Source organism: Triturus cristatus, chromosome 6 (assembly GCF_964204655.1).
Source record: "Triturus cristatus chromosome 6, aTriCri1.1, whole genome shotgun sequence".
Classification (NCBI taxonomy): Eukaryota; Metazoa; Chordata; class Amphibia; order Caudata; family Salamandridae; genus Triturus; species Triturus cristatus.
In genome coordinates, this window is record NC_140589.1 from 1,400,044,530 (window position 1) to 1,400,066,385 (window position 21,856).

The window sequence follows — 21,856 nt, forward strand, 5'->3', positions numbered from 1 at the left end:
CGGATGATTTCTCTTAAGCCTCATTTGTTCCACAGTGGATTCTGTGCTGAGTAATTATATATAGCGGGCAATGTAGTTAAAACAGTGGGACCTGCGCAGGGAATGTTCACCGAGCTCGAAATAGGCTTTCCTTCTGCAAACACAAAACCTGTTCTCGGTGTACCGAGGGAGGGGCGTGCTAATCTGCCCAGAATTCTTTACAGGGTTACACATTTTAAATGTTTTTGGCCTGGCTTTTCTGGTGGCGCTGGTCTAACAACCTTATGCTTTACCAAAGCCCGTTTAAAATAAATAGGTGTATTCAAGAGAAATGGTTCCGTGGCAATGCCTTGTAGCCACACATTCTGCTTCTCTTTTATAATATGCATTAAATAGCAGCCGTCCATTTAACCTCCCGTTCATCCTCCATTAAACCTACTCCCTGTGCTTCGTAGTAGTCGTCTCATAAAATCACCTTCATTTTTAAAAGCTCCTTGGGCAGCCTGCAGGTCACAAGTTCCTATCCCGGAATAGTAAGTTGTTCAATGGCTTATGTGCTTGCTGCCAATATCTGCTTGTGACCAGAAAGGTATACATTTCAGTAACTTCTATATCTTATTTGAGTACCACTGGATGGGATAGGACTTAACAATCCATTGCTTTTTTTTTTTTAGCACAGTTAATAACTGGGGTTACTGTTACCCTGTTTACTACTGCGTATTTACCACACATATGCCACATTACTGTGAATGTACTTTGAATTCTATGACAGGACAGGAGGCTCCGATTATGCTTTCTCATTTCTTTATTAGAAATGCTCAGCAGCCAATTAGAAGAACCGTTGTATAACGAAAAAACGACAGTACCCATGAACACCAGGGTACCACGTGACCAACCATAGAGTCTCACATATAAAAGGTAGTGTAGGTGAAAGTACGTCCTCTTTCTTTGCTGCTCCGCAGCCAGTTAAGTGCCTTTTGTTTATCTCTATCGCTTTGATACTTTGTTGCATTGATACTTTGTTGCGCTATTTTATGTATGCCGCTTTGAAGCGCTTGCTTGTGTCCTTTGGTTGCTTTGATGCATTGATACTTTGTTGCGCTGCATGCCGCTTTCAAGCGCTTACTTGTGTCCCTCGCGCTCGCTCGGTGCTTTTTGAACGCGCGGTTCAGGGTCTGGGAGCGTGGTCTCACCTCCCGAGGTCCGGATGCTTGTCGGAGCGTCTCTGTCTGTTATTACGTGGAGTGGGAGTACAGGGGCTGGAGGACTCGCGCGCGAGCTCCTCTTTTGCATTTTCTCGAGGCGGCCGTTACCGCGTATGCGCAGTTGCCATTTTGTTTGTTTATTTTCGTGTTCCACACGGAGATTACGATTGAGCTGGTGGTTCATTCACCGCTGCCCACAGCCTCGGTTTTACTTCAGCCCCATCGACGCCCTTTGCATTTTAAAGGCATTGGGCTGCATAATAACGCATAGGTTCTGCCTAGAGTGATATATTTTCAGCAAGCCCTCCCTCCACAATTTATTATACATACTGGGTCAGGTTTTTTACCTTTCCTTCTGGCTTGCTGTGGGGTCCTTCACTCCCCCTGCATTGTGCCTTTGGCATAACTATATTTATTTGAGTGTCATCCTGTGGGCATTAATATCACAGTTCTGTATAAGAATGGAAGTTTATCTGGATGACGATGACTACTCCTTTGAGGATGACGACTCTAGTTTTCCAGAGCAGGATTTGGTGGAGGCTCTGGACCAAGGGGTGCAACACTCCGTTAATAAAGCCCTTGTCCACGCTATCAATCCTTTGAAGCGTAATTTGACGAACTACGCCAAACAACAGGGTTGGTTGCCTTCTTCCCGTTTATCAAAATCTCCAGCTAATCCGCATAGGTCGGATTTTAAAAGATTGGCTAAATCTTTAGCCTCAGATAAGGCTTCCTCCTTGCCATCAGTGGGCGCTTCTGCCTCCTCTGGACTTCTGACAGACACTGAAGGTCCTCCTTCCTCTCCTTCGGATCAGGATGTTCCGCCGCCACGCAAGAAGTCTCGTAAGGAGCATTATGTTGATGCTCCTACTCATCCTCAGGTCCTTACCTTCGAACCTTCTGAACTTTATCATCCTCACTCATCTTCCTGGCTACCTTCTCCTGCGGTGGCGGCCTATGTTCAAGCGCACATTCGACAGCCCTTTGAGAAGGATGTCAGGGCTCGCCTCCGGTCTGAGTGCCCTCGCCCGGATCTCGCTGATCACCTAGCGGACACTCCGGAGATTGATCCTACAATGCTCTCATACCTTAAAAAATTTGTGAAGGATCCGAAGAAGGGTCTTGACAGATCCTGGCGCTCCTGTCAGGACAAAATGCTGGATTTACTAGGTCCACTCACCAAGATTCTGGATCTTGGTTTTCAGGCCAAGGAATCTTCTTCTCTCATGGATCCTGACGACCTTATCGAGTGGTCTCAGAGGGCTATTTGCCAGCTAGGTAACGCTAACTGTGCGATTTCGAGCGAGCGTCGTCGCTCAATTCTTCTGAAAATAGATCCGAAGTTGGCGGAACTCTCCACTTCCGAATCTGGTCCAGTGGCTCAGGGTCTTTTATTCGGCCAGCCTTTTCTTAAGGAACTTACCAAGTTTGTTGCGACCTTCAGCGGTCTTGATAAGGCTCAGGCTTCGATCAAACGTGCACTTCGTCTGGTTTTTGCCAGGGCCGGACGACATAGGGGACGCTCGTTCGGCCGTGGTTCTCAACATCCCTCCCAGAGGGGTTTTCAGTCCCAGAGAGGTGGTGGTCAGGAGTCTGGATATAACTCACGCTCCAACTTCTATCCTTCCTGCAAAGGGAGAGAGTCAATTTCGTAAAGGCCGTTCCGGTGGAAACCAAGGTGCCTACCACGATTCAAACACCTCAGGTGAGTTTGATTCCTTTTTCCGAGGTGGTTCTGGGGTGCAGAATACGATTTTTTCTACACAACTGGCGTCTAATCTCCAACGATGCTTGGGTACTGCAAACTGTTCAGGGTTTCAAAATAGAGTTTAATCAGTCCCAACATCAATCCCTCCCTCCAAGTCCCCTAATTTTCTCTCTTCAGGACCAAGGGTTTATCTCGGCAGAGATCGAGTCCCTTCTCAAAAAAGGGGCAATCATTCCAACTATCCCCCACCCCCAGGGGTTCATCAGCTCTATTTTTCTGGTTCAGAAAAAAGGGGGCGGCTTTCGTCTGGTCCTCAATTTAAAGGATTTCAACGGAGGTGTCGTTTACAGACACTTCAAAATGGAGGGGATCCATCTATTGCGCGATCTTCTTCGCGAAGGGGACTGGATGGTTCGGCTCAACCTCAAAGATGCGTATCTCTCGATTCCCATTTTCGAGCCTCATCGCCGATTCCTTCAATTCAGTTGGCTGGGGACTTGGTACAAATACACGGTTCTCCCGTTCAGCCTCTCGTCAGCACCTTGGTGCTTCACGAAACTTCTGAGGCCCGTCGTGGAATGTCTGCGCACTCGGGGTGTCCGCTTAATAATATATCTCAACGACATTCTTATCATGGCGGACAATCCCCTCACAGTCTTGACGCATCTGGAGTGGTCTATCGACCTTTTACAATCTCTGGGTTTTCTCGTGAATCCTCAGAAATCTGTCTTGATCCTTACACAGGTGATAGATTTTCTGGGTTTCCAGGTGAACTCCCTTTCCTGTCAACTTCTCTTACCCAATCAAAAGATTCGGCACATCAAGAGGGAATTGAGGTCGGTTCTTTCCAGACAGACTGTGTCGTTGAGATCGTTAGCACGTGTTGTCGGTCTGTTGGCGTCCTCCATTCAAGCAATCTTCCCGGGTCCTCTGCATTACAGGGCACTTCAAAGGTTGAAGATTCGTCATCTCCAAAAAGATCTTCGCTATTCCGATCTGATTCCTCTTTCCGAGGATGCGAAGAGAGAGATGCAATGGTGGTTAGACCACATGGAGGCCTGGAATGGGCGAGCCCTGTTTGGTTCCTCTCCGGATCTGGTTATAGAATCCGATGCCAGTCTATGGGGTTGGGGAGCCCGGTGCGGTCCCGTCTCGACCGGGGGTCGGTGGTCCTCCCAGGAGTTGTCCCTTCACATAAACTGCCTGGAACTCCTGGCGGGTTCCTTTGCGATCCGGTGTTTTTCTCCTCTTCAGTCCAATTGTTGCATTCTTCTCCGCATGGACAATGTTTCAGTGGTTCGGTATGTCAACAAGTTAGGAGGAACGAGGTCCAAGATTTTGGCGGAGATCGGCAAAGATTTTTGGCACTTCTGTCTTCAACAGAAGATCACAGTTATTGCTGAATATCTTCCCGGCTGCCACAATCAGATTGCGGACTGGAACTCTCGCCATCTTCGCGACTTCAGCGATTGGCGACTTCATCCTCGCATTTTTCGCATTCTCCTTCGGACCTGGGGTCAATGTCAGTTAGATCTGTTCGCTTCTCGCCTAAACACTCAGCTCCCTCTGTTTTTCAGCTGGAGGCCGGATCCGAAAGCCCTAGCCACGGATGCGTTTCTTCAGACTTGGCCGTCAACGCTGTGTTACGCCTTTCCCCCGTTCATGATGATTCCCAGGGTTCTGGCTTACACAAAACATTTTCAAACAGATTTAATTCTAATTGCTCCTCTGTGTAGGGCTCAAGCGTGGTTCCCGGTTCTTTTGGAGATGTGTTGCGCGGTACCGTTCCTTCTTCCCCAGAAGTGGAATCTTTTGTTGGATCCCCTCGGCAATCCGCATCCCCTTGTTCTAACGGGCAATCTCCTTCTGTTAGCGTGGCGAATTTCGGGGATCGCTCGTCGCTCCCAGGCCTTTCACGCGACGCTTTCAAATTCATCAGTGAAGCCTGGTCTCCCAGTACTCACAAACGATATAGAGCCTCATGGAAACGATGGTGTGACTGGTGTATTCAGCGGGAAGTTGATCCCGCTTCAGCGGATGTGGCTCTGATTATTAATTTTCTAGCCTCTCTCGCTTCCTCTGGTTTGGCTTATCGCACGGTCAACAACTTCCGTTCCGCCATCTCAGCGGCTCATGTTCATATCGATGGTAAACCTGCGGGTGAGCATCCCTTGATTTCCAAATTGCTTAAGGGCATTCGTTTGTCGAATCCTCCGTGTCCTAAATATGTCTCGCTTTGGGATGACTCCATTGTTTTAAGATTTTTGGAGGCTTGGCCTTCTAATTCATTGCTTTCCCGTAAGCAACTCTCAGCCAAACTGACTATGCTGTTATGTCTTGTTTCTTGCAAACGAGTTTCTGATGTGCGTGCGTTGGACTTGGCAGGTCGCAGTTTTACACCCGAGGGTGTCACTTTTCTTCTTTCCACACGCACCAAAACGGCTACTACTTCGATTACCTATCTTTCCTTTCCTCATCATCCCAACCTTTGCGTTGTTCAATGTGTCAAGGATTATGAGGTATGTACTGCCCATTTACATTCAGATAAACAGGGTCAGTTACTTATTGCTTTGCAGAAACCTTTTCGTCCTGTTACCCCTGCTACTTTAGCTCGCTGGGTTAGATGGCTCTTGTCTGAGGCTGGAATTGATGTTTCCATTTTTGGTGCTCATTTGGCTCGTGGGGCTATGGCCTCTAAAGCGTTCTCGATGGGTGTTTCATTATTGGACATCATGAAAACCGCAGATTGGTCTTCTGACTCTGTGTTCAAAACTTTTTATTACAAACCTATTGAGCATATTGCTTCTGTAGTGGTGGATCAGCTTTGAACAAGCATAATCGGAGCCTCCTGTCCTGACATAGAATTAAAAATTTGCAAACATTCGTGACAAGAATTTTCAATTCTATTAAGGACAAGGAGGCGAGGATTATCCCACCCAATGTCATTGTTATATTTGCATATGATTTATGTTTGATGCACTTCATTGGTTTCTCTCTTACCCCCCCCCCCCCTTTTTGTTGACTTCACTCTCTTTATGGGATGAGTATATTACGGCTGTATATTTCTTTTCAGGTTCTGACCCGAAATAGCGGTCCTTCTGTTCCACCTGCTTACTCTGTTGGATGGTCTACTGCCTCCTGTGATCTGCGGTTGCTGTGTTCTATATCGTCAGGGTGATCACCGGCTGTTGCTGATGGATTCTTTTACCTGGCATTCATCGTTTTTTCATTGGACTTCCTGTTTCCTGTGAACTGTTCCTCACCAAAGAAAGAGGACGTACTTTCACCTACACTACCTTTTATATGTGAGACTCTATGGTTGGTCACGTGGTACCCTGATGTTCATGGGTACTGTAGTTTTTTCGTTATACAACGTTTCTTCTAATTGGCTGCTGAGCATTTCTAATAAAGAAATGAGAAAGCATAATCCTCGTCTCCTTGTCCTTAATAGAATAGAAAATTCTTGTCACGAATGTTTGCAAATTTTTAATTGTCATGTTCATTTTTCTTATGAAGACAGAATGAAGCATAATTTGCAGCAAGCAATTGCAGTAAGGTGACCATCTCGCTCCCGGTTACTATGGACAATCTCGAGCCCTGTCTGTCCTTTCTACCAACAAATCATTGTTTTCAGGTGTCTTAGTTTAATTAGTTCAATGGGAGGGAAGCAAGACTAAAATCCAGAATACATGGTGGTCACATGAAAGTTTAGTACTGCAAACAGCATCCCTAGTGGCTTGGAGACAGAGGTCACCTTAAATTGCTGCTGTCTCTGCTTGTTCTTCTGGTGCCATACACAGATTTTTGGGGAAATCCTTTGCATTTGGCGAGAGAGCATGCACGTGAAGTGTACATATGTGTTTATCTCTTTGGTCACTTTGATGGCAGAGGGGCCCAAGGTCTGCTGAGTGTGGAGAAATAATGTGTGAGCATCTAGCTGTGCTGACACACGTCTCCGCAAAAGAATCCCTCAACCATCCTCAGACTGGAGCAGGCCTCCTGGTCTAATGTTTGATAATAGGCTGCACGCGCCACCCTTTTGAGGTTCTTTGCACAGTCTTTTAGTTCCTCATTAATCAAAGCTGTCGGACTGTCTACTTCATTTATCAAATCAACGCACCGTTTCCATTCACTTCCTACTTGCTTGTTCCAGGTTAACAGTTGTGCCCAGATTTATGTTTCAGTCTGTTCTTAATCAGATACCTTGTAATGTGCGCTATTGTCGTGTACAATGATTCTCTAGTTTGAACTGGAAACCTGGTGATGCACTGACTCAGATGCTTAAAGGGCAGACTTTTTTTTTAAATGCCGCCATTTTTGAAGACTCCTGGATGCAACCCTGCACTAGATTCAGTTCCGGTATTAAATGGGCACTTAACCTTGGAACACTCTAGTGGCGAAAGAGCATAACTAAAGACATTTTTGGGAACTAATTCTAATATAACATATTTGGCATTTAGGAACTCGTAATATCATGTATCTGCTTGTTGAACAGCTGATTATAATGTTAGGTATCTGCTAATTTCATTTAGCACTGCTCTCACCATCAACTGCAACTTGTTGTCAATAATTTATCACACAGGTAAATTTCCACGTATGCACTCAGGCGCTACTGATCAACAGTACCAGTGCTGGTTTTAACTTCCAGGGTCTGCAAACTAAAGTGATTGTGACCATTAAAAGTTAAGTTTTTAAAGACTTCCTGTATTTATAATTGTTTTTTATTTGTCTTCACTTGTCAGAACCCGGAAAGCAGCGAAGTCATGCCAGAAATTAGAAATCAAGGTATCTATCAGTTTTTTTTTTAATGAGTTAACAGTGATTAAATCAAACTATTTTTCTGCATATACTAAAGTGCCATTTACACTTCCTTAGCCCCTCCCACCAATGCTTTGTTTTGTGAAAACTGATATTTCTAATTTTCCTTAAAAGCGCAAGCCTCAAAACTGTCAAGTTCTGGATAACTACAAGAAATAAAATGAAATAATAATATTTTTCATATTTATTTATTTAATGTTTTTATATAGCGCTTCTCTTCTCCTTTGGTGTCGGACTGCTTTACATAGGACAATTCAATTAGAGACCAGGGCTCAGAAGTACAGTGAAATGAAACCATGAAGACATTGTGCTGCTGTTAGGGAAAGCAGCGTTCAAGCAGATCAGAGGTAGAGAGGAGATAGAAAGTGCGGAAAATGCATGTAAAACGAAACCATATGGGGAAAATGTATCCAGTTTTTCATTCAGTGAATGTGGGAGAGAAAAGCATTTAGAAGTTTAGGTGCAAGTTAAAGAGTTGTGTTTTGAGTTCCTTCTGAAAGCCACCAATGTCCTCCTGACATCTGATGTCTTCTGGAAGAACAGTTATTGGTAGTGGTTCAGTGCCAGGAATAGGTTTAGATGCCGCTGCAATAGATTTGATTTTATTGCTTCTCATAGGGAAATTACCCTTGCCCTTTAGGCCTTTAGTCCCACAATATATGCATGCAAGAGTGTCTGGTACAGTGCTATTCAAGATTCACCTGCTTCCTCTACATTCTTGTTCATGCTATGTCATTTTATTCTGCTTAACAAGAACACATTGCACACTGCTGTTATAGATAGTTTTATAGCAAGAGCTAGGCCATGAATAATCAACTCTGTCTTGATTCTGAGGAATATCAAAGAAAAAGCACTATACAAACCTGTGTTCAACATACCTAAAAAGAAAAAACCCATAATTTTCTGCATTTAAAAACAACCAGAACAAAAAATGATAGGCAATGAGAAGGACAAAGTATAAAGTTGTCCCATATTTGCAGTGTTCTTAATATTTCCCTATTTGAAAAAGAGCTGGCATTCTCAGCATTCTAGTGATAGCAAGAGTAAGTAAGCCGTCTTTCTCTTCGGTGTCGGAGCAGAACTTCTCTATCAAATGTAAGTGTAAGAGATTGGGTTCCAGGTTGAATGGGGCATATGCGAGAGCCTGGGGAGCGATGAGGTCTACAATGGTCTTGGTGAATGGCGGTCGGGGGCCTGTAGACAAGGGTGCCATGGAGGGAGGTCTTGGGGTTGATCTGGATCTGGAAGTGGAGATGTTCCATGGTTTCGTTGGGTCATTTGAGTGTGTGGTCAGTCAGAGGGTTTTCTTGTGGACGATGGTGATGCCTCCGCCTGGTCGGTTGGTGTGGTCCTTACAGTGATTTTGTAGCCTTCAGGGAAGGCGATTGAGATGTCTGGTCCAGAACTGAGGTTGGTCCAGGTTTATAATTCCCGTTTTTAGAAAAAACGCAGGATCGCCAAATTGGAGAGCGGAACATATACTAATATGTAAATGTATTTAACACACATAGAGAATAGACAGAGATATCAGGCTTAGCATTTTTAAATGACCTCTTTCTTTGAGAGAGCAAATAAAGCAAGAAGAGATGCATTCACATAATATACAGGTGAAACGATAATTTCAAGCTAGAAGATGTTAATTTGCATAACATTAAGAGATGAAGCCTACACTCTAAACTTCTTTCCACATATTCACTTTCTTAAAATTTCAGATTGGCAGACCCTAGCTAGGATAGTATACCATGAATTAGCCATATCCTGCTGTAGTGTCTATAGAGAGATTGTTTCTAGTCTACTCTGTTTGTTAATGAGGTGAAAAAAAACTTAAGACAACACAGTCAGTCTAAGCATAATTAAATGTGTATATGGACACTAACCTTACACAATACTAACAGGCAAACCATTTTCTTTATCACACAGGAGCAGGCCAATCACTAGAATCCCTTTGCGATGACGTTGTCTTTGTCCTCACTGTCCTTTGTGAAAAGCTACAAGCCGTCATAAAGTAAGTATATGCAACTGTGATCTGAAATATGTGTTTTCCCTATTCTATTTCTACTGCTATATGTTATGCTGTGTTTGGATCTTCTGTAGCACCCAGCGCAAACTAGATTGCTTCCGGTTGAGGATCGAAGTTGCTGTATATAGGGGTGATTTTGTTACAGAAGAATTCTGAGAGCTTCGTACAAAGATCTTGTGAGGAGGTAATGTTGCTGAAGATGACAGGAGGCATGGAGTAGTCTTTGATGATGTCTAAAATTTCCGTGCTGCTCTTAGTGCTAACGTCGATACGATCTGCAAGAGCTGTACACTTGGTGTTCCGTTTCTGCTAGTGGTAGTGTCTTAGGGGTGATTTAGAGATGTCTCTATCTGTGGTGTCTTAACCTTTTCTCCATTTGTGCTCCAGTTGCTTGCAGTCACGTTTTGTCAGCCTGAGTTCCTCTGTGTACCAGCTGATCTGTAGTCAGGTTCTTTGGGTTTTGCTTGAGGGGAGCCAATGTGTCGGCACATGCAGTGATCTAGTTGTTGAGGTTTTTGATGGCTTTTAGCAAGCTGCTGATGTGCTCTGGCTGATGCTCGGAGAGATTGGAAGCTCACTCCTCTTCTCAGATGCTTTTCCAGCTCTGTTGGGCGGTTCTTGTGGTGTTAGGTCTGTGAAGGTGCAGGATGGGTATACTGAAACTGGCCCAGGTCATTGTTGCTGGCTTGTGGATTGTGATGTTGCTGATTGAGGAGACAATTGAGTCCAGTGGGTGTCCACCAACGTGGGTGGGTTCGGTAACATGCTGGGTGCTGCAAGGTTTGCAAGGTTTTCTAGAAGGGCCATGGCGTTTGGGTCAGTGCGGTCTTCTAGGTGAAAGTTAAGGTCTCCGTGGAGGATGAAGGTGCTGGCTTTAATGATGAGGGGTGAGACGAAGTCCGTTATGTTGCTGACAGATTTGGTGTGGGATTCAGGTTGTCTGTATACGAGGGTTCTGCCAAGGGAGAAGCTGGCTGTAACGTGTATCTTGAACAGGAGATGCTCCATGTAGCTGGTAGGGGGGCCGTGCAGGTGGTGTAGCTGATGGTATCTTTAAATAGGATGAAAACTCTGCCTCTGGACTTGTGCTGTTGGTCTTGCCTAACGATCTTGTAGCCAGTGGGGATGGCGGTAGCGATGTCTGGTGCCGAGTTTGGCTTTAGCCAACCTTAGTTTTAATTGAATTAAAATAGGATTAGAGCATACTGTAGAAGTTGGGGCACAGAAGTATTGTTGAGATAACTCAGTTAAGTTCAAGAGCTGTCTATTCATATGGAAAAACTCCAATTGATTCAATGCTTTTGATTTTTTTTAAAGAAAAGTACAAAGGTTTTGTCTCCAATATGCTTAGGTGGTATCTGTTTGGAACCACTTTAATCAAAACATTAGACAATGTTTTACATCAGAACTCTACATGACCGAAATACCATGAAGAGTTACAAATCTGAGTAGAGCAAGATGTTGTGGAAGGGTGTGTCTGTATATGTTCATAATTTAAAACAGAATTTCAGAAGAAAAATATTGAGGGAATTCAGACAGGATGTCAGTAAATTGGAGAGAAAAATTTACATTGCATTCAGGGGTTTTGACGTAGGGTCAGGGTCATTGTAGATCATCAAGACAGAAAGAGTTTGCACTAATTTAATCTTACTGCCATTTTTGTAACAAGGCATGGAAATATGAAAGAAATATACAGACAGGGTATCAGATCAGTGTGATAATTGCGTTCTTGCTCATGGGTGCTCCAGGGAGTGCCCATGAGTTGTCAGTGCTCAGAACTGAGGACTCTCTAATATATGTTTATTTTTGCAGCTTTAGGAAACCAGAATGTTTACTGGTTTCCTCTTCCTGTTTATGTTTGGTATTTGGTTGAAGGTAGATGGACTGGGGAAGGGTTTCTTTGTGAGCAGAGACAATGCTCTGTGCAACTTCAAAATCTTTAACCTATGTGTAAATATTTCACACTAAAAAAAGTCTTGGTCATCAGAGTCAAGTGCCAGTTACAGGGTAAAATATGCTGCAAATTCTTGTGCATTTACTAACTTTCTATTCTGTTCCATAGACAAGGGCAGCACCATATATTTCATGGAGCTTAAAACGTGAAACACATTTACATGTGTTGCATTGGAACATCTAATTACGCAGTGATAACATAGAAATAGTAGCATTTGTAACTAATAAGCAGAGAGATTTTTTAATGAGCTAAAGAAATGTACTTGGGATGTCTCTTTTTATTGCCTATGACTGTTCTTTCTCTCTGTTGCTCAGTGAAAACCAGCAGCTGCAGTTGCTGTACCTGGAGTGCATTTTGTCCATGCTCAACAGTTCCTCTCCCAGTATGCATCAGCACAAAGGCTTCACTGACCTGATCTGGTGGGTACATGCACAATGAAATGATCCGCCTCACTGTGAAAGCATTGATTGGCGCTTGTGGAAAGCTTTGTATGGAACAAATTGAAGTAGATTGCTGGTTGTATCGCTTCTGAAAAGACCCCAGGCTCTCTATTTTAAGACTTACAGAGCTCGGATAATCTGAACATTCTGTTCCAGCTGTAAATCACACACACAAGAATATTGGTTGGTCAGTGGTTATTATTGAGCGTTCAACTATACAGTGAAATTATATTGTAATTAATCTCTGCTCCATCATCCACGCCTTTGCAGACAATTATTTCCAGTCCATGTAAGACAGGGGAAGGGGGTTGATGTCTCACCACAGTCACAGAAGGGAAAGAATGGGTAGGCCTCATTTTTATGAATTCTATTATATGCAGTGTGGAGGTGTGAGGGAGTGAGTGAAGTCAGGGTGCTCATAACATGACAGACGCCGGATGTATGAAGAGATGAAGAACTGGAGAGACGCAATAGCACTGGATGACAAGGTGTGATCAAAGTAAGGGATGTACTGGAATACGATAAAGGGTCTCTAGGTAGTTTAGAGAAAGCCCTTCAATTGATGGCAGCCAAACAACAAAGTCACCGTTTGGACACGCTGTATAGAGGCTATTGTACTCCTTGTTAAGGTGGACCAAAATGGCAACAACACTGAGACAGGTAAGAATCCAAAGGACCTGAGTGCAGCAGCTAAAGCCCTTGCTTTGTTTAAATGAAACAGTGACTAAGCAAGAGATAAGACTTTAATGCATAGTGGGCTGCAACGGAGAGGGTGCCAATTTCAGAATGGAGCAGAAAACCAGAGAGAGTTCTTAACTAGCACTGTTCAGAGAGATTGCAAGGAGCAAGTGAGATGATCCAGACAAATGAGAAGTGGGCTACAGAAATCATGAACAGGAATTCAGAGATAAAGATCAGGCGGTATCCAACAGACACTGTTACAAATAATGCACTGTTAGCACAAGGAAACACGAACAAGAAACTCAAGGATGTGCCCAACAAGCATAGGGACATCTGAACCCTTCTCGAACATGTAAACTGGAACAGGGATTCAGAACAAAGAACTCGGGGATGTGCCTAAAAGGCAATGGGACAACTAGTGCGATGGCGGTCCATGGACACTCACACCAGAATTCAGAACAAGGGTGCAGGTAAAAGTAGCAGACTCTAGGAAGAAAGGAACAGCTGCTAACTCAGTGACTATATGGTCTGAAACCTAATAGGTAAAGAACAGACATGCAGGCTGTTAGGGTGGAAAGGTAAGGCAGAAAGAAGGTGAGTCTAGGAAATAAGGAAGAAACAAAATAAAACAGAATGCTGTGCAAGGCAGTCACAGGAACATGGGAAGGACAATATAACAGTAGTAGCCGGAACTGGATTTTTCTCAGATACTCCCAAAGTAATGATTACCCATGCAAGTAGGTGATAGCAAAAGTTCTGAAGTAAGAAGCCAGTCTTTATTTCCTCTTTCTCTATCATACACAGGGTGAGAATGATTGAAACACAGAACAAATGTGAGCTAGCTGCAGCACAGTGAAAGTAAGAGCAGTTAAAGTTCACCTTCCTGCGCTCAACCTGAAGGATTGCATGGAAGTTCCAAGAACCAACAAGTGGATGAAAGTAAACTCAGAATGGAGCATCAAATGGCTCCTGTTGCAGACCTTCTCAGGAAAGCATGCAAAGGAGCACAGCGGCATGCTTGCTGTGATAACGCAACGTTCATAGTATAATTAGGTTCCCTGAAAATCTCCTCTCCTGCTCTCAGGGAAGACCTTCACGTACCACAGTGCAACAGCAAACCGTGAAATGGAATATGGTTTGGATCTGATTTCCAAGAGAGTTAGGTAATCTTGTGAGCATGGCATGAGTTCCAAACTAGTGCATCTGTATTTCAAACTATTCTCTTCGGGACACATTTAAGTGCTGAAGGGAGGGACTCTCTTACTCTGTCTTCGGGATGGAAAGAAGGTGGTAGATAATATTCCACCATATGTGGTTGCCTTAGGGGCGTGGCTTAGCAGCCGACGGGCATGGACGCGTGAGCGAAGAGCTCCGCATCCCGCCCGGCAAAAATCCTGCAAGAAGTGGTGCTCCCAGCGTTCCGGAGCTCCTGGAGGGCTCCCCCCACCTACCCTGTGCTTTTGGGACGGACCGCTGTCCGGATTAGCGGCGCCAGAGGCGAGGGCCGCGACTGCGACTGAGGCGGAGGCGGGTGGCTGCCGGCCATCTTGGGCGGCCTGTACGGCGGCGGGCGGCCGCGGCCCACAGTACGTTGGTGGCCGGCCGGAAGTGCGGGAGCCCCGGCGGGTGCGGCAGGAAGTGCCGATCGCTGGCGGGTGGAGGACGAAACGAAGCGGTGGACGCCCACGGCGGGAGGCTCGCAGCTGCGGGTCGCGGACGGGCACTGCCGCTGGGGGTTGCTCCCGAGGTGGAACGGCGGGCCGGAGAGAGGAGCCGGACCTGCGGTGTCGGTGAGGCGGCCTAGAGCGGGAGCAGAGACAGAGACAGAGGACGGCGGACCCTGGGCAGCTGAAAGGCGGACGGGGCCACAGGAGTAGCGACTGGCCCTTTGAGCGACGTTGAGGCGCAGAGCTCCCTGACCCGGGGCTGTGGACCTCGGACCCGGCGGAGCGCACGGCCGCTGGTGTGCGGTGGGGGCTTGAAGTGTCGTGGTGCCCCGAGGAGGACGGCGGCGACGCCCCGGCGAGGGGCTTGACCGGTGGCGGAGCAGAGAGGGTCCCCGCAGCAGACGCTGGGCACGCGGGGCCTGGGAGCTGCCAGCTGTCTCGTGAACGAGGCCTCGTGCCGACCTGCAGGTACCGGGTGCGGGATCATGGGCAAGCCGCGCCCCAGATTGGGAGGTGCCCCGGTGGACCCCGCGGGGGACACTGTTGCGGGCCGAGAGGTCGGACAGAATGCGGACGCGGCGGTGGGCCTCCAGCAGCGGCAGCTGGACCAAATCCTCCTGGCCATAGCGGACACGAAGTCGGCGTTGCAGGCGGACATTGCCCAGGTGTCCACGGATCTGGGGCTGCTGCGGGCGGATCACCGGAAGCTCGTGGATAGGGTCAAAACTGCGGAGGACAAGCTGGACTCGCTGGCCCCGGCCCAGAAGGTGACAGAGACCCAGACGGCGGACCTCCTGCGGAGGGTAGTGGTCCTGGAAAAGAGGGCCGAGGACGCTGAAGGGCGTAACCGCCGCAACAACATCCGAGTGGTGGGTCTGCCAGAGAAAATTGAAGGTGGTGACATGTTGGCCTTCCTGGAGGCCTGGCTGCAGGAGGTGGTGGTGCCGGAGGGGCTCACGCGGTTCTACACCTTGGAGAGGGCGCATAGGGTGCCTGCTCGGCCCCCGGACCCGGGCCGCCCGCCCCGGCCGGTTGTGGCCCGCCTGCTGCACTACAGAGACCGAGACATCATTTTACAGAGGGCTCGGACGCAGGGCCCATTCCAGGTGCAGAATGTCCCGGTTTCCATTTACCCGGACTACCCCATGGAGGTCCAGCGCAGACGCTCCTCCTTTCAGGCTGTGAAGAAGGCACTGTGGGACGAGGGGCTGCAGTACTCCTTGCTGTTCCCGGCACGACTCCGAGTGATGCTGGATGGAGCGACGTCGTTCTTCACAGACCCTGCGGCGGCCTGGAGCTGACTGGAGGCGACCAGAACCCGGGCGGCGGCGCACTCGGATGGAGGGAGGCCGATAGGGGCATTGGCCAAGCCCCGCCGTAGCAGACGCAACAAGGCACGACAGGCGGGGGTCCGGTCGCCTGGTGCCTCCCAGACGGTGCTGGAACGGCGGGCTGCTCTGCAGGCGGTCTCGGAGATCTCCGGGGCGGTGGTCTCCCAGCTCAGCGAAGCATCGGGCTCCCGGAGGGGCACTGAGGACTCCCACTCTGATGGTGTTGAAGAGGAGGCGGAGGAGTTACCTTATGTCACCCCTGGGACTGCTGATGAGTTGCTGGACGCTTGAAGGTTTGGAGAGCTGCCAGACCTTGGCTGGGAGGGCACAGATGGTGGGGAGCTGCGGGACATTGAGAGAGAGGCCTGGCGGGGTCCTGCGGGGTTGAGGGGCAGACTGCTCTGGGAAGGTGCTTTGTGGCTGGTCATGAGGAGCGTTTCGAGGGGGGGGTGGGGGGGCCTGAACGGAGTGGAGCGCCGGGGAACGACTGGCTGTGACTGGGCAAGGATGCTTGGATAAGGACTGTCGTCAAGCCCGTCTGGCGGTGAGCCACCACCTCAACCTCACAGACGAAGTGAGACTCTGGTGGCTACCAGAGAGTTTGTTTGCTGTTGGGGGTAGTATTTGGATGGGTACCTACAGTTTAGCGCCTGTTCTGGGGAGGGGAGGGAGCTCGGGGAGTTGGGTAGTTAAACGGTTTTTGGGGCTTGTCAGTGTGCCTCCGGGGTCCCGTCATGGGTGGTTGGTTCAACGATGGGATGGGGAATCCCCCTGAACTGCGATTTATGAATGTGAGAGGGCTCACCTCAATGGTGAAGCGGCATAAAGTCCAGGCATACTTAGTGCGGAGAGGGGTACAGGTAGCATTCCTTCAGGAAACCCATTTGGACAAAGAAGAGGGGCAGGCGCTGCGTAGACGCTGGAGGGGCCAACTGTATTACACGACATTCTCGAAGTTTGCTCGGGGTGCCCTGATCTGGGTGAGGGCGGGAGTCCCTTTTCAGAATCTCAGGACGTTAGTGGATCCGGAGGGCAGGTTTGTGGCGGTGCAGGGGCGGCTAGATGGAAGGGATATAGCTCTGTGCAGTGTGTATGCCCCCAATGTTGACCAGGCCGCTTTCTTTTCCAGACTGTCGGGACAACTGGCAGAGTATTTGACGGGGGCGGTGGTATTGGGGGGGGATTTCAACTCAGTGTTGGATGTAGAGTTGGACAGGTCTCATCCGCCCCTTGCACAGTCGGCGGTTTGCCGGGTGGCCAAAAGCAGGCGGGTCTGGCAAGATACTTGGGGCTTGGTGGACACGTGGCGTACCCATCACCCGCATGGCAGGGACTACTCCTTCTACTCGGCTCCACATGAGCTGCACGTCAGATTAGATAGCATATTGTGCTCGCCGGATGTTCAACCTTTGATGCGGCATAGTGAATATTTAGCCAGGACCATATCGGACCATAACCCATGCGTGGGGATGCTGCAGTGGTCTAGGCAGCGGCAGGCGATCCCTACGTGGCGCCTTAACCCCTTGCTGCTTGAGGACCCGGTGTTCCAGGTGGAGATTGGCGATTGTATAACGCAGTATTTCGGGCAGAATACAGGGACGGCGACGACCCGAGCGACGGAATGGGATGCGTTTAAGGCGGTCGTCCGGGGGGCTTGCATTTCCTCCACCACCGGGGTGAGGAGGGCCTTGTTAAACGAGGTGGACGGAGCGGAGACGCGGCTGCGGGAAGCGGAGCGGGCGTTTCAAGACGGGGACGGCGAGGTGGCCGGGGTTGTGGAAGCGCGAGAACGCGTGGCGGTCTCCATGGAACAGCTTCGTTGTCACGATCATAGAGCTTATCTGGTCCGAGCACATGCGGAAAGGGATAAGGTGGGTTCCCTTTTGGCATGGTTGGCGAACCCGGCGGCACGCGGCGACCCTATCCTCCTACTGGTCGAGGAGGGGGGGGGTCCCGGTTTATTCCCAGGTGGGGATTAATATGCGGTTCGCCAGCTATTATGCTGGGTTATACGATAGTACAATGGCGCAGGAACCCGAGGGCCTTGTTGAATTTCTGCTGGCGGCCCATCTTCCTCGGCTGGACTCGGACGCTGGGAAGGACCTTGGGGGCGCGATTTCGCTGAGCGAAATCCGAGTGGCAATCAAGCACATGGCTCGTCGCAAGACCCCGGGGGCGGATGGCCTGCCTGTCGAGTTTTATGCGGCCTACCCGGAGCTGTTGGCGCAGCAGCTGCAGGCCCTGTATAGCGAGGCCTGGGAGTTGGGACAGTTGCCCGCCTCTGCTCGGGAGGCGATCGTGATACCCTTGCTGAAACCCGGTGGCGAGGCGGGTGCACGCACAGCATACCACCCGCTTTCTATGCTGACGGTGGACTACAAGATCCTGAGTAGAATCTTGGCGTCACGCCTTTTGACCCACATGACCGCCTTGATCCACCCGGATCAGGCGGGCTTCATTCCTAGGCGCAGCACAGCCACCTCCATTCGACGGTTGCTGCGAGTGATGGAGCTGGACCGGGACGAATACCCGGAGGCCTGCACACTGTCGGTCGACCTAGAAAAGGCCTTCGATAGTGTGGAGTGGCCGTATTTGTACCGAGTGTTGCGGGAATTCGGCGTAGGGGAGGACTTTGTCCGTTGGACCGCCTTGTTGTATAGCGGGGCCACGGCCCGGGTGAAGACGGGGACCACTATCTCGGCTTCCTACCAAGTGCGGAGGGGGACGAGGCAGGGCTGTTCCCTCTCCCCCTTGTTGTTTGCGCTGGCTGTGGAACCGCTGGCCGCTCACGCCCGACAGGGGGGTGCTTATTCCGGAGTCTCCCTGAGGGGGGACGCCCACTACATCTCCCTCTATGCAGATGACCTGCTGTTGTTTTTGAGGGACGCGACTGATGCGTTACGGGGCGCGACCGCGCTGTTGAAGGAATTCGGCCGCATGTCCGGCCTGAAGGTCAATTGGGGTAAGACGTGTTTGTTCCCATTGTCGCAGGGCGGCGGGGCGCCGCGGACGGCGGGACATATCCGATGGGAGAGCAGCTGCTTGCGCTACCTGGGGGTTAACATTTATCATACCCAGGCAGATTTGTTGGAGGGGAATGTCGGCAGGGCGCTTCGGGGACTACGGGGTAGTATGGGATTTTGGAGTACACTCCCGCTCTCATGTGCCGGGAGGGTGGCGTTGCTGAAAATGGTGGCGCTGCCACGCCTTCTTTATTTTTTCCGCACACTTCCTATATGGATCCCGGCGTCATATTTTGCGCGCTTACGGGCTCTTTTGACGGGGTTCATTTGGGGGTCGGGACGGCGACGGGTGGCGCTGGCCACGTTGCGGAGGCCACGAGTGGAGGGGGGCCTGGCAGCCCCCGACTTTGAATGGTACTATCTGGCGGCGCAGCTCCAGTGGCTCACACAGGCGGTGGCCCGGGAGTATCGAGGCCCTGAGGGCCCACGGGACAGGTTGATCCCACGGCATGTGCTGGCCTTCATTGTTCTCCAGCAGCGACTGGATCTGACTCAGTTGACCCTGGAGGAACGCACCCTCCGGCAGTGCTGGAATAGGTGCCAGAGGCGGGCAGCTATAGTCCGCCCATACGCTCCGGAAATCCCCCTTGGGATGTGTACAGCGCTCCCGCATGGGGGAGATTGGTCGGGGCTAGCGATTTGGGAGGAGCTAGGGGTACAGATGGTAGGGGACCTTTACCGGGACGGTGCGTTATTGTCTTTCCAGGAATTGCTGGACACCTATGGGCTCCCGCAGGGGGACTTTCTGCTCCATGCGGCTTTGGTGGCGAGCATTCAGAAGCATTGGAACATGGGGCTGTCGGAACCCCCGACCGCGGCGGGTTGTCAGTATGTCGTAATGGCAGCAGGGACAGCCAAAGCCATAACATGCTTATACCGCAGATTATCGACGGAGGGTTTGCAACCACTGGCCCCCCTGCGAGAAAAGTGGGAAAGGGACCTCGGGAAAACGATACCGGAAACCACATGGTCTACGCTAGTGCGGAGGGCCTGGAAGGGGACTCGAAACGCACGATTCCAGCTCGTTCAGTTTTTCACATTACATAGGGCGTATATGACGCCGGCCAAGATCCTGCAATACTTTGGTGGAGCGCAATCCCCATGCCCTCGATGTGGGGGAGAGGGGGTAGACTTTCGCCACATGTTTTGGGCCTGTCCACAGTTAGGCGATTATTGGGCTGAGGTAGTGGATTGCCTGAACCAGGTGACAGACCGCTCTCTCACTCCAGAGATGGGGACATGCTTGTTGCTATGGTTTCCCCACACCCGCCGCACGAAGGTCACTAGTAGGTTCTATGATCTGGGGCTGATATTAGCTAAGAGAGAATTGACCCTGCACTGGAAATCCAGGGGGGGGCCTAGCTATGTGCGGTGGAGGGCAGCGCTAGTGAGATGGGCGGGGGCGGAGGGTACGCTCAGGGTGCAGATGGCTCTGAGGGGTGACGATGAGAAAGCGTTAGCGACGGCAAGGGCATGGGAAGCGTTGGTAGTGGAGCTCCAGGGGCTGATGTCTGAGGTGGAGGAAGAAGGGAGCGCTTCGGATCGGCATGAGGTGAGGGGACCTGGGGATTGAGTTCGGGAGGGGATGAGGGCGGCCCCCAGACAAATGCCAGAGGCCTGGCTATGAGGGACGATTTGCTTACGTAAAGAGGAGGTGAGCAACTGCAATTGAACTCCAGGGTCGGGGGGGCACATCCAGGGTGAAATGGGGGACAGGGGCGCACTGACATAGGGGTGGGAGTGGGGGGTCGAGTTGGGATTGGGAGGGGGACTGCTCTTACGGCACGAGGGAACCCGTGATGTAATGAACAGTTGTTGTTGCTTTGGAAACTAATAAAAAATGTTTCAACAAAATGTGGTTGCCTTCACACTTGAAAGCCAACATGGAAAGGTTGGAGCATGACAGGAGAAGATGTCTATGTGGTCAATTGTATTGTAATGTATCTGAAATTTCTAAAGCGCGACTATCACTCCAAAGTAGCATCTTGGCGCTGTGCAGACATAAGAGAAAGAAGGTACAGGGTGGTCTGAGTTGCCTGGGGGGGGGGACAAGAAGGAATCAAATGAGCGAGAAGCATATAGAGTCAGGGGCTCCAAAAATCCAAGTTTTTGGGGATTTCCTGAAGGAAGCTTTAGATTGGATGAGACAAAGTTGACTGGGGAGTGAATTCCACGCCTTTTCCCCTAGGACAGTTACTGCTCTACCTCCTCTAGTTTTAAGTTTGAAGGAGGCAGGTTTTAAGAGATTGGCTGAGGTAGATCTAAGAGTGCGTGCAGTGATATAGGGCAAGAATCTAGATCTTGGGTACATGGGTCCAGTGTCCCTGTAAGCTCTAAAAGTGATGACAAGTATCTTAAATAGCACTCTTTTGTGTATAGGTAACCAGGGCAACATTTTTTTTTTTTGTTGAAAACTTATTTTATTAATCGATTGCACAGTCGACAACAGAATCACATTGCAGCATATCTCTATAGCAATCTATTTGTACATTTGCCATAAATATATCTTGAACAATAACAACCCCCTCCCAAACTCCCCCCACCCCATCACCTGCGTCTCACCATATCCATGGATTCCCCACCACAGCCCTAAGGCCCCACATCCACGTCGTATTGTGGTAAGATGGATCCCCCGGTCTTCCCCTCATGCCTGGCGCCCCCCCTTCTCGACTAGGCTCCCTAGACATCCCCATAATTAATCCTCTTCTTCCACTGGTGGCTCCAGCCACAGCCCCCGGTAATCCGCCCACCGTTTCCATATTTTATAATGCTTGCGTGGACATCCTCGGGCTACATATATGGGCTGTTCCATCCCCATACAAAAATCTAGGCCGTTTTTCCATGCTGTGATCGATGGAGCTCTAGGCGCCTTCCATGCCCTGGCGATATCCCGCTTTGCCAGCATAAGGCCCAGCCGTAGCAAGTGCCGCTTATATATGTTGCCCCCAATGCCCTCCATAACATGTAGTAATGCAAATCGTGGCGTGCGCGGGATCGCCCACCCCAGCACTTCGGCTAGACAGGTAGTTA

General features: G+C 49.6%; 1 protein-coding gene across 4 annotated transcripts in view; it reads left to right on the forward strand.

Moving 5' to 3' along the window:
* ARFGEF3 (ARFGEF family member 3) overlaps positions 1 to 21,856 on the forward strand; it is a 515,806-nt gene that overhangs the window by 211,771 nt on the left and 282,179 nt on the right. For all 4 annotated transcript variants that reach the window (XM_085612422.1, XM_085612423.1, XM_085612424.1 and 1 more), the window contains exons 7-9: positions 7,635 to 7,677; positions 9,631 to 9,715; positions 11,999 to 12,103. In XM_085612422.1, coding sequence (XP_085468548.1) covers positions 7,635 to 7,677; positions 9,631 to 9,715; positions 11,999 to 12,103 — 233 coding nt within the window. The remainder of the gene's footprint in view (positions 1 to 7,634; positions 7,678 to 9,630; positions 9,716 to 11,998; positions 12,104 to 21,856) is intronic.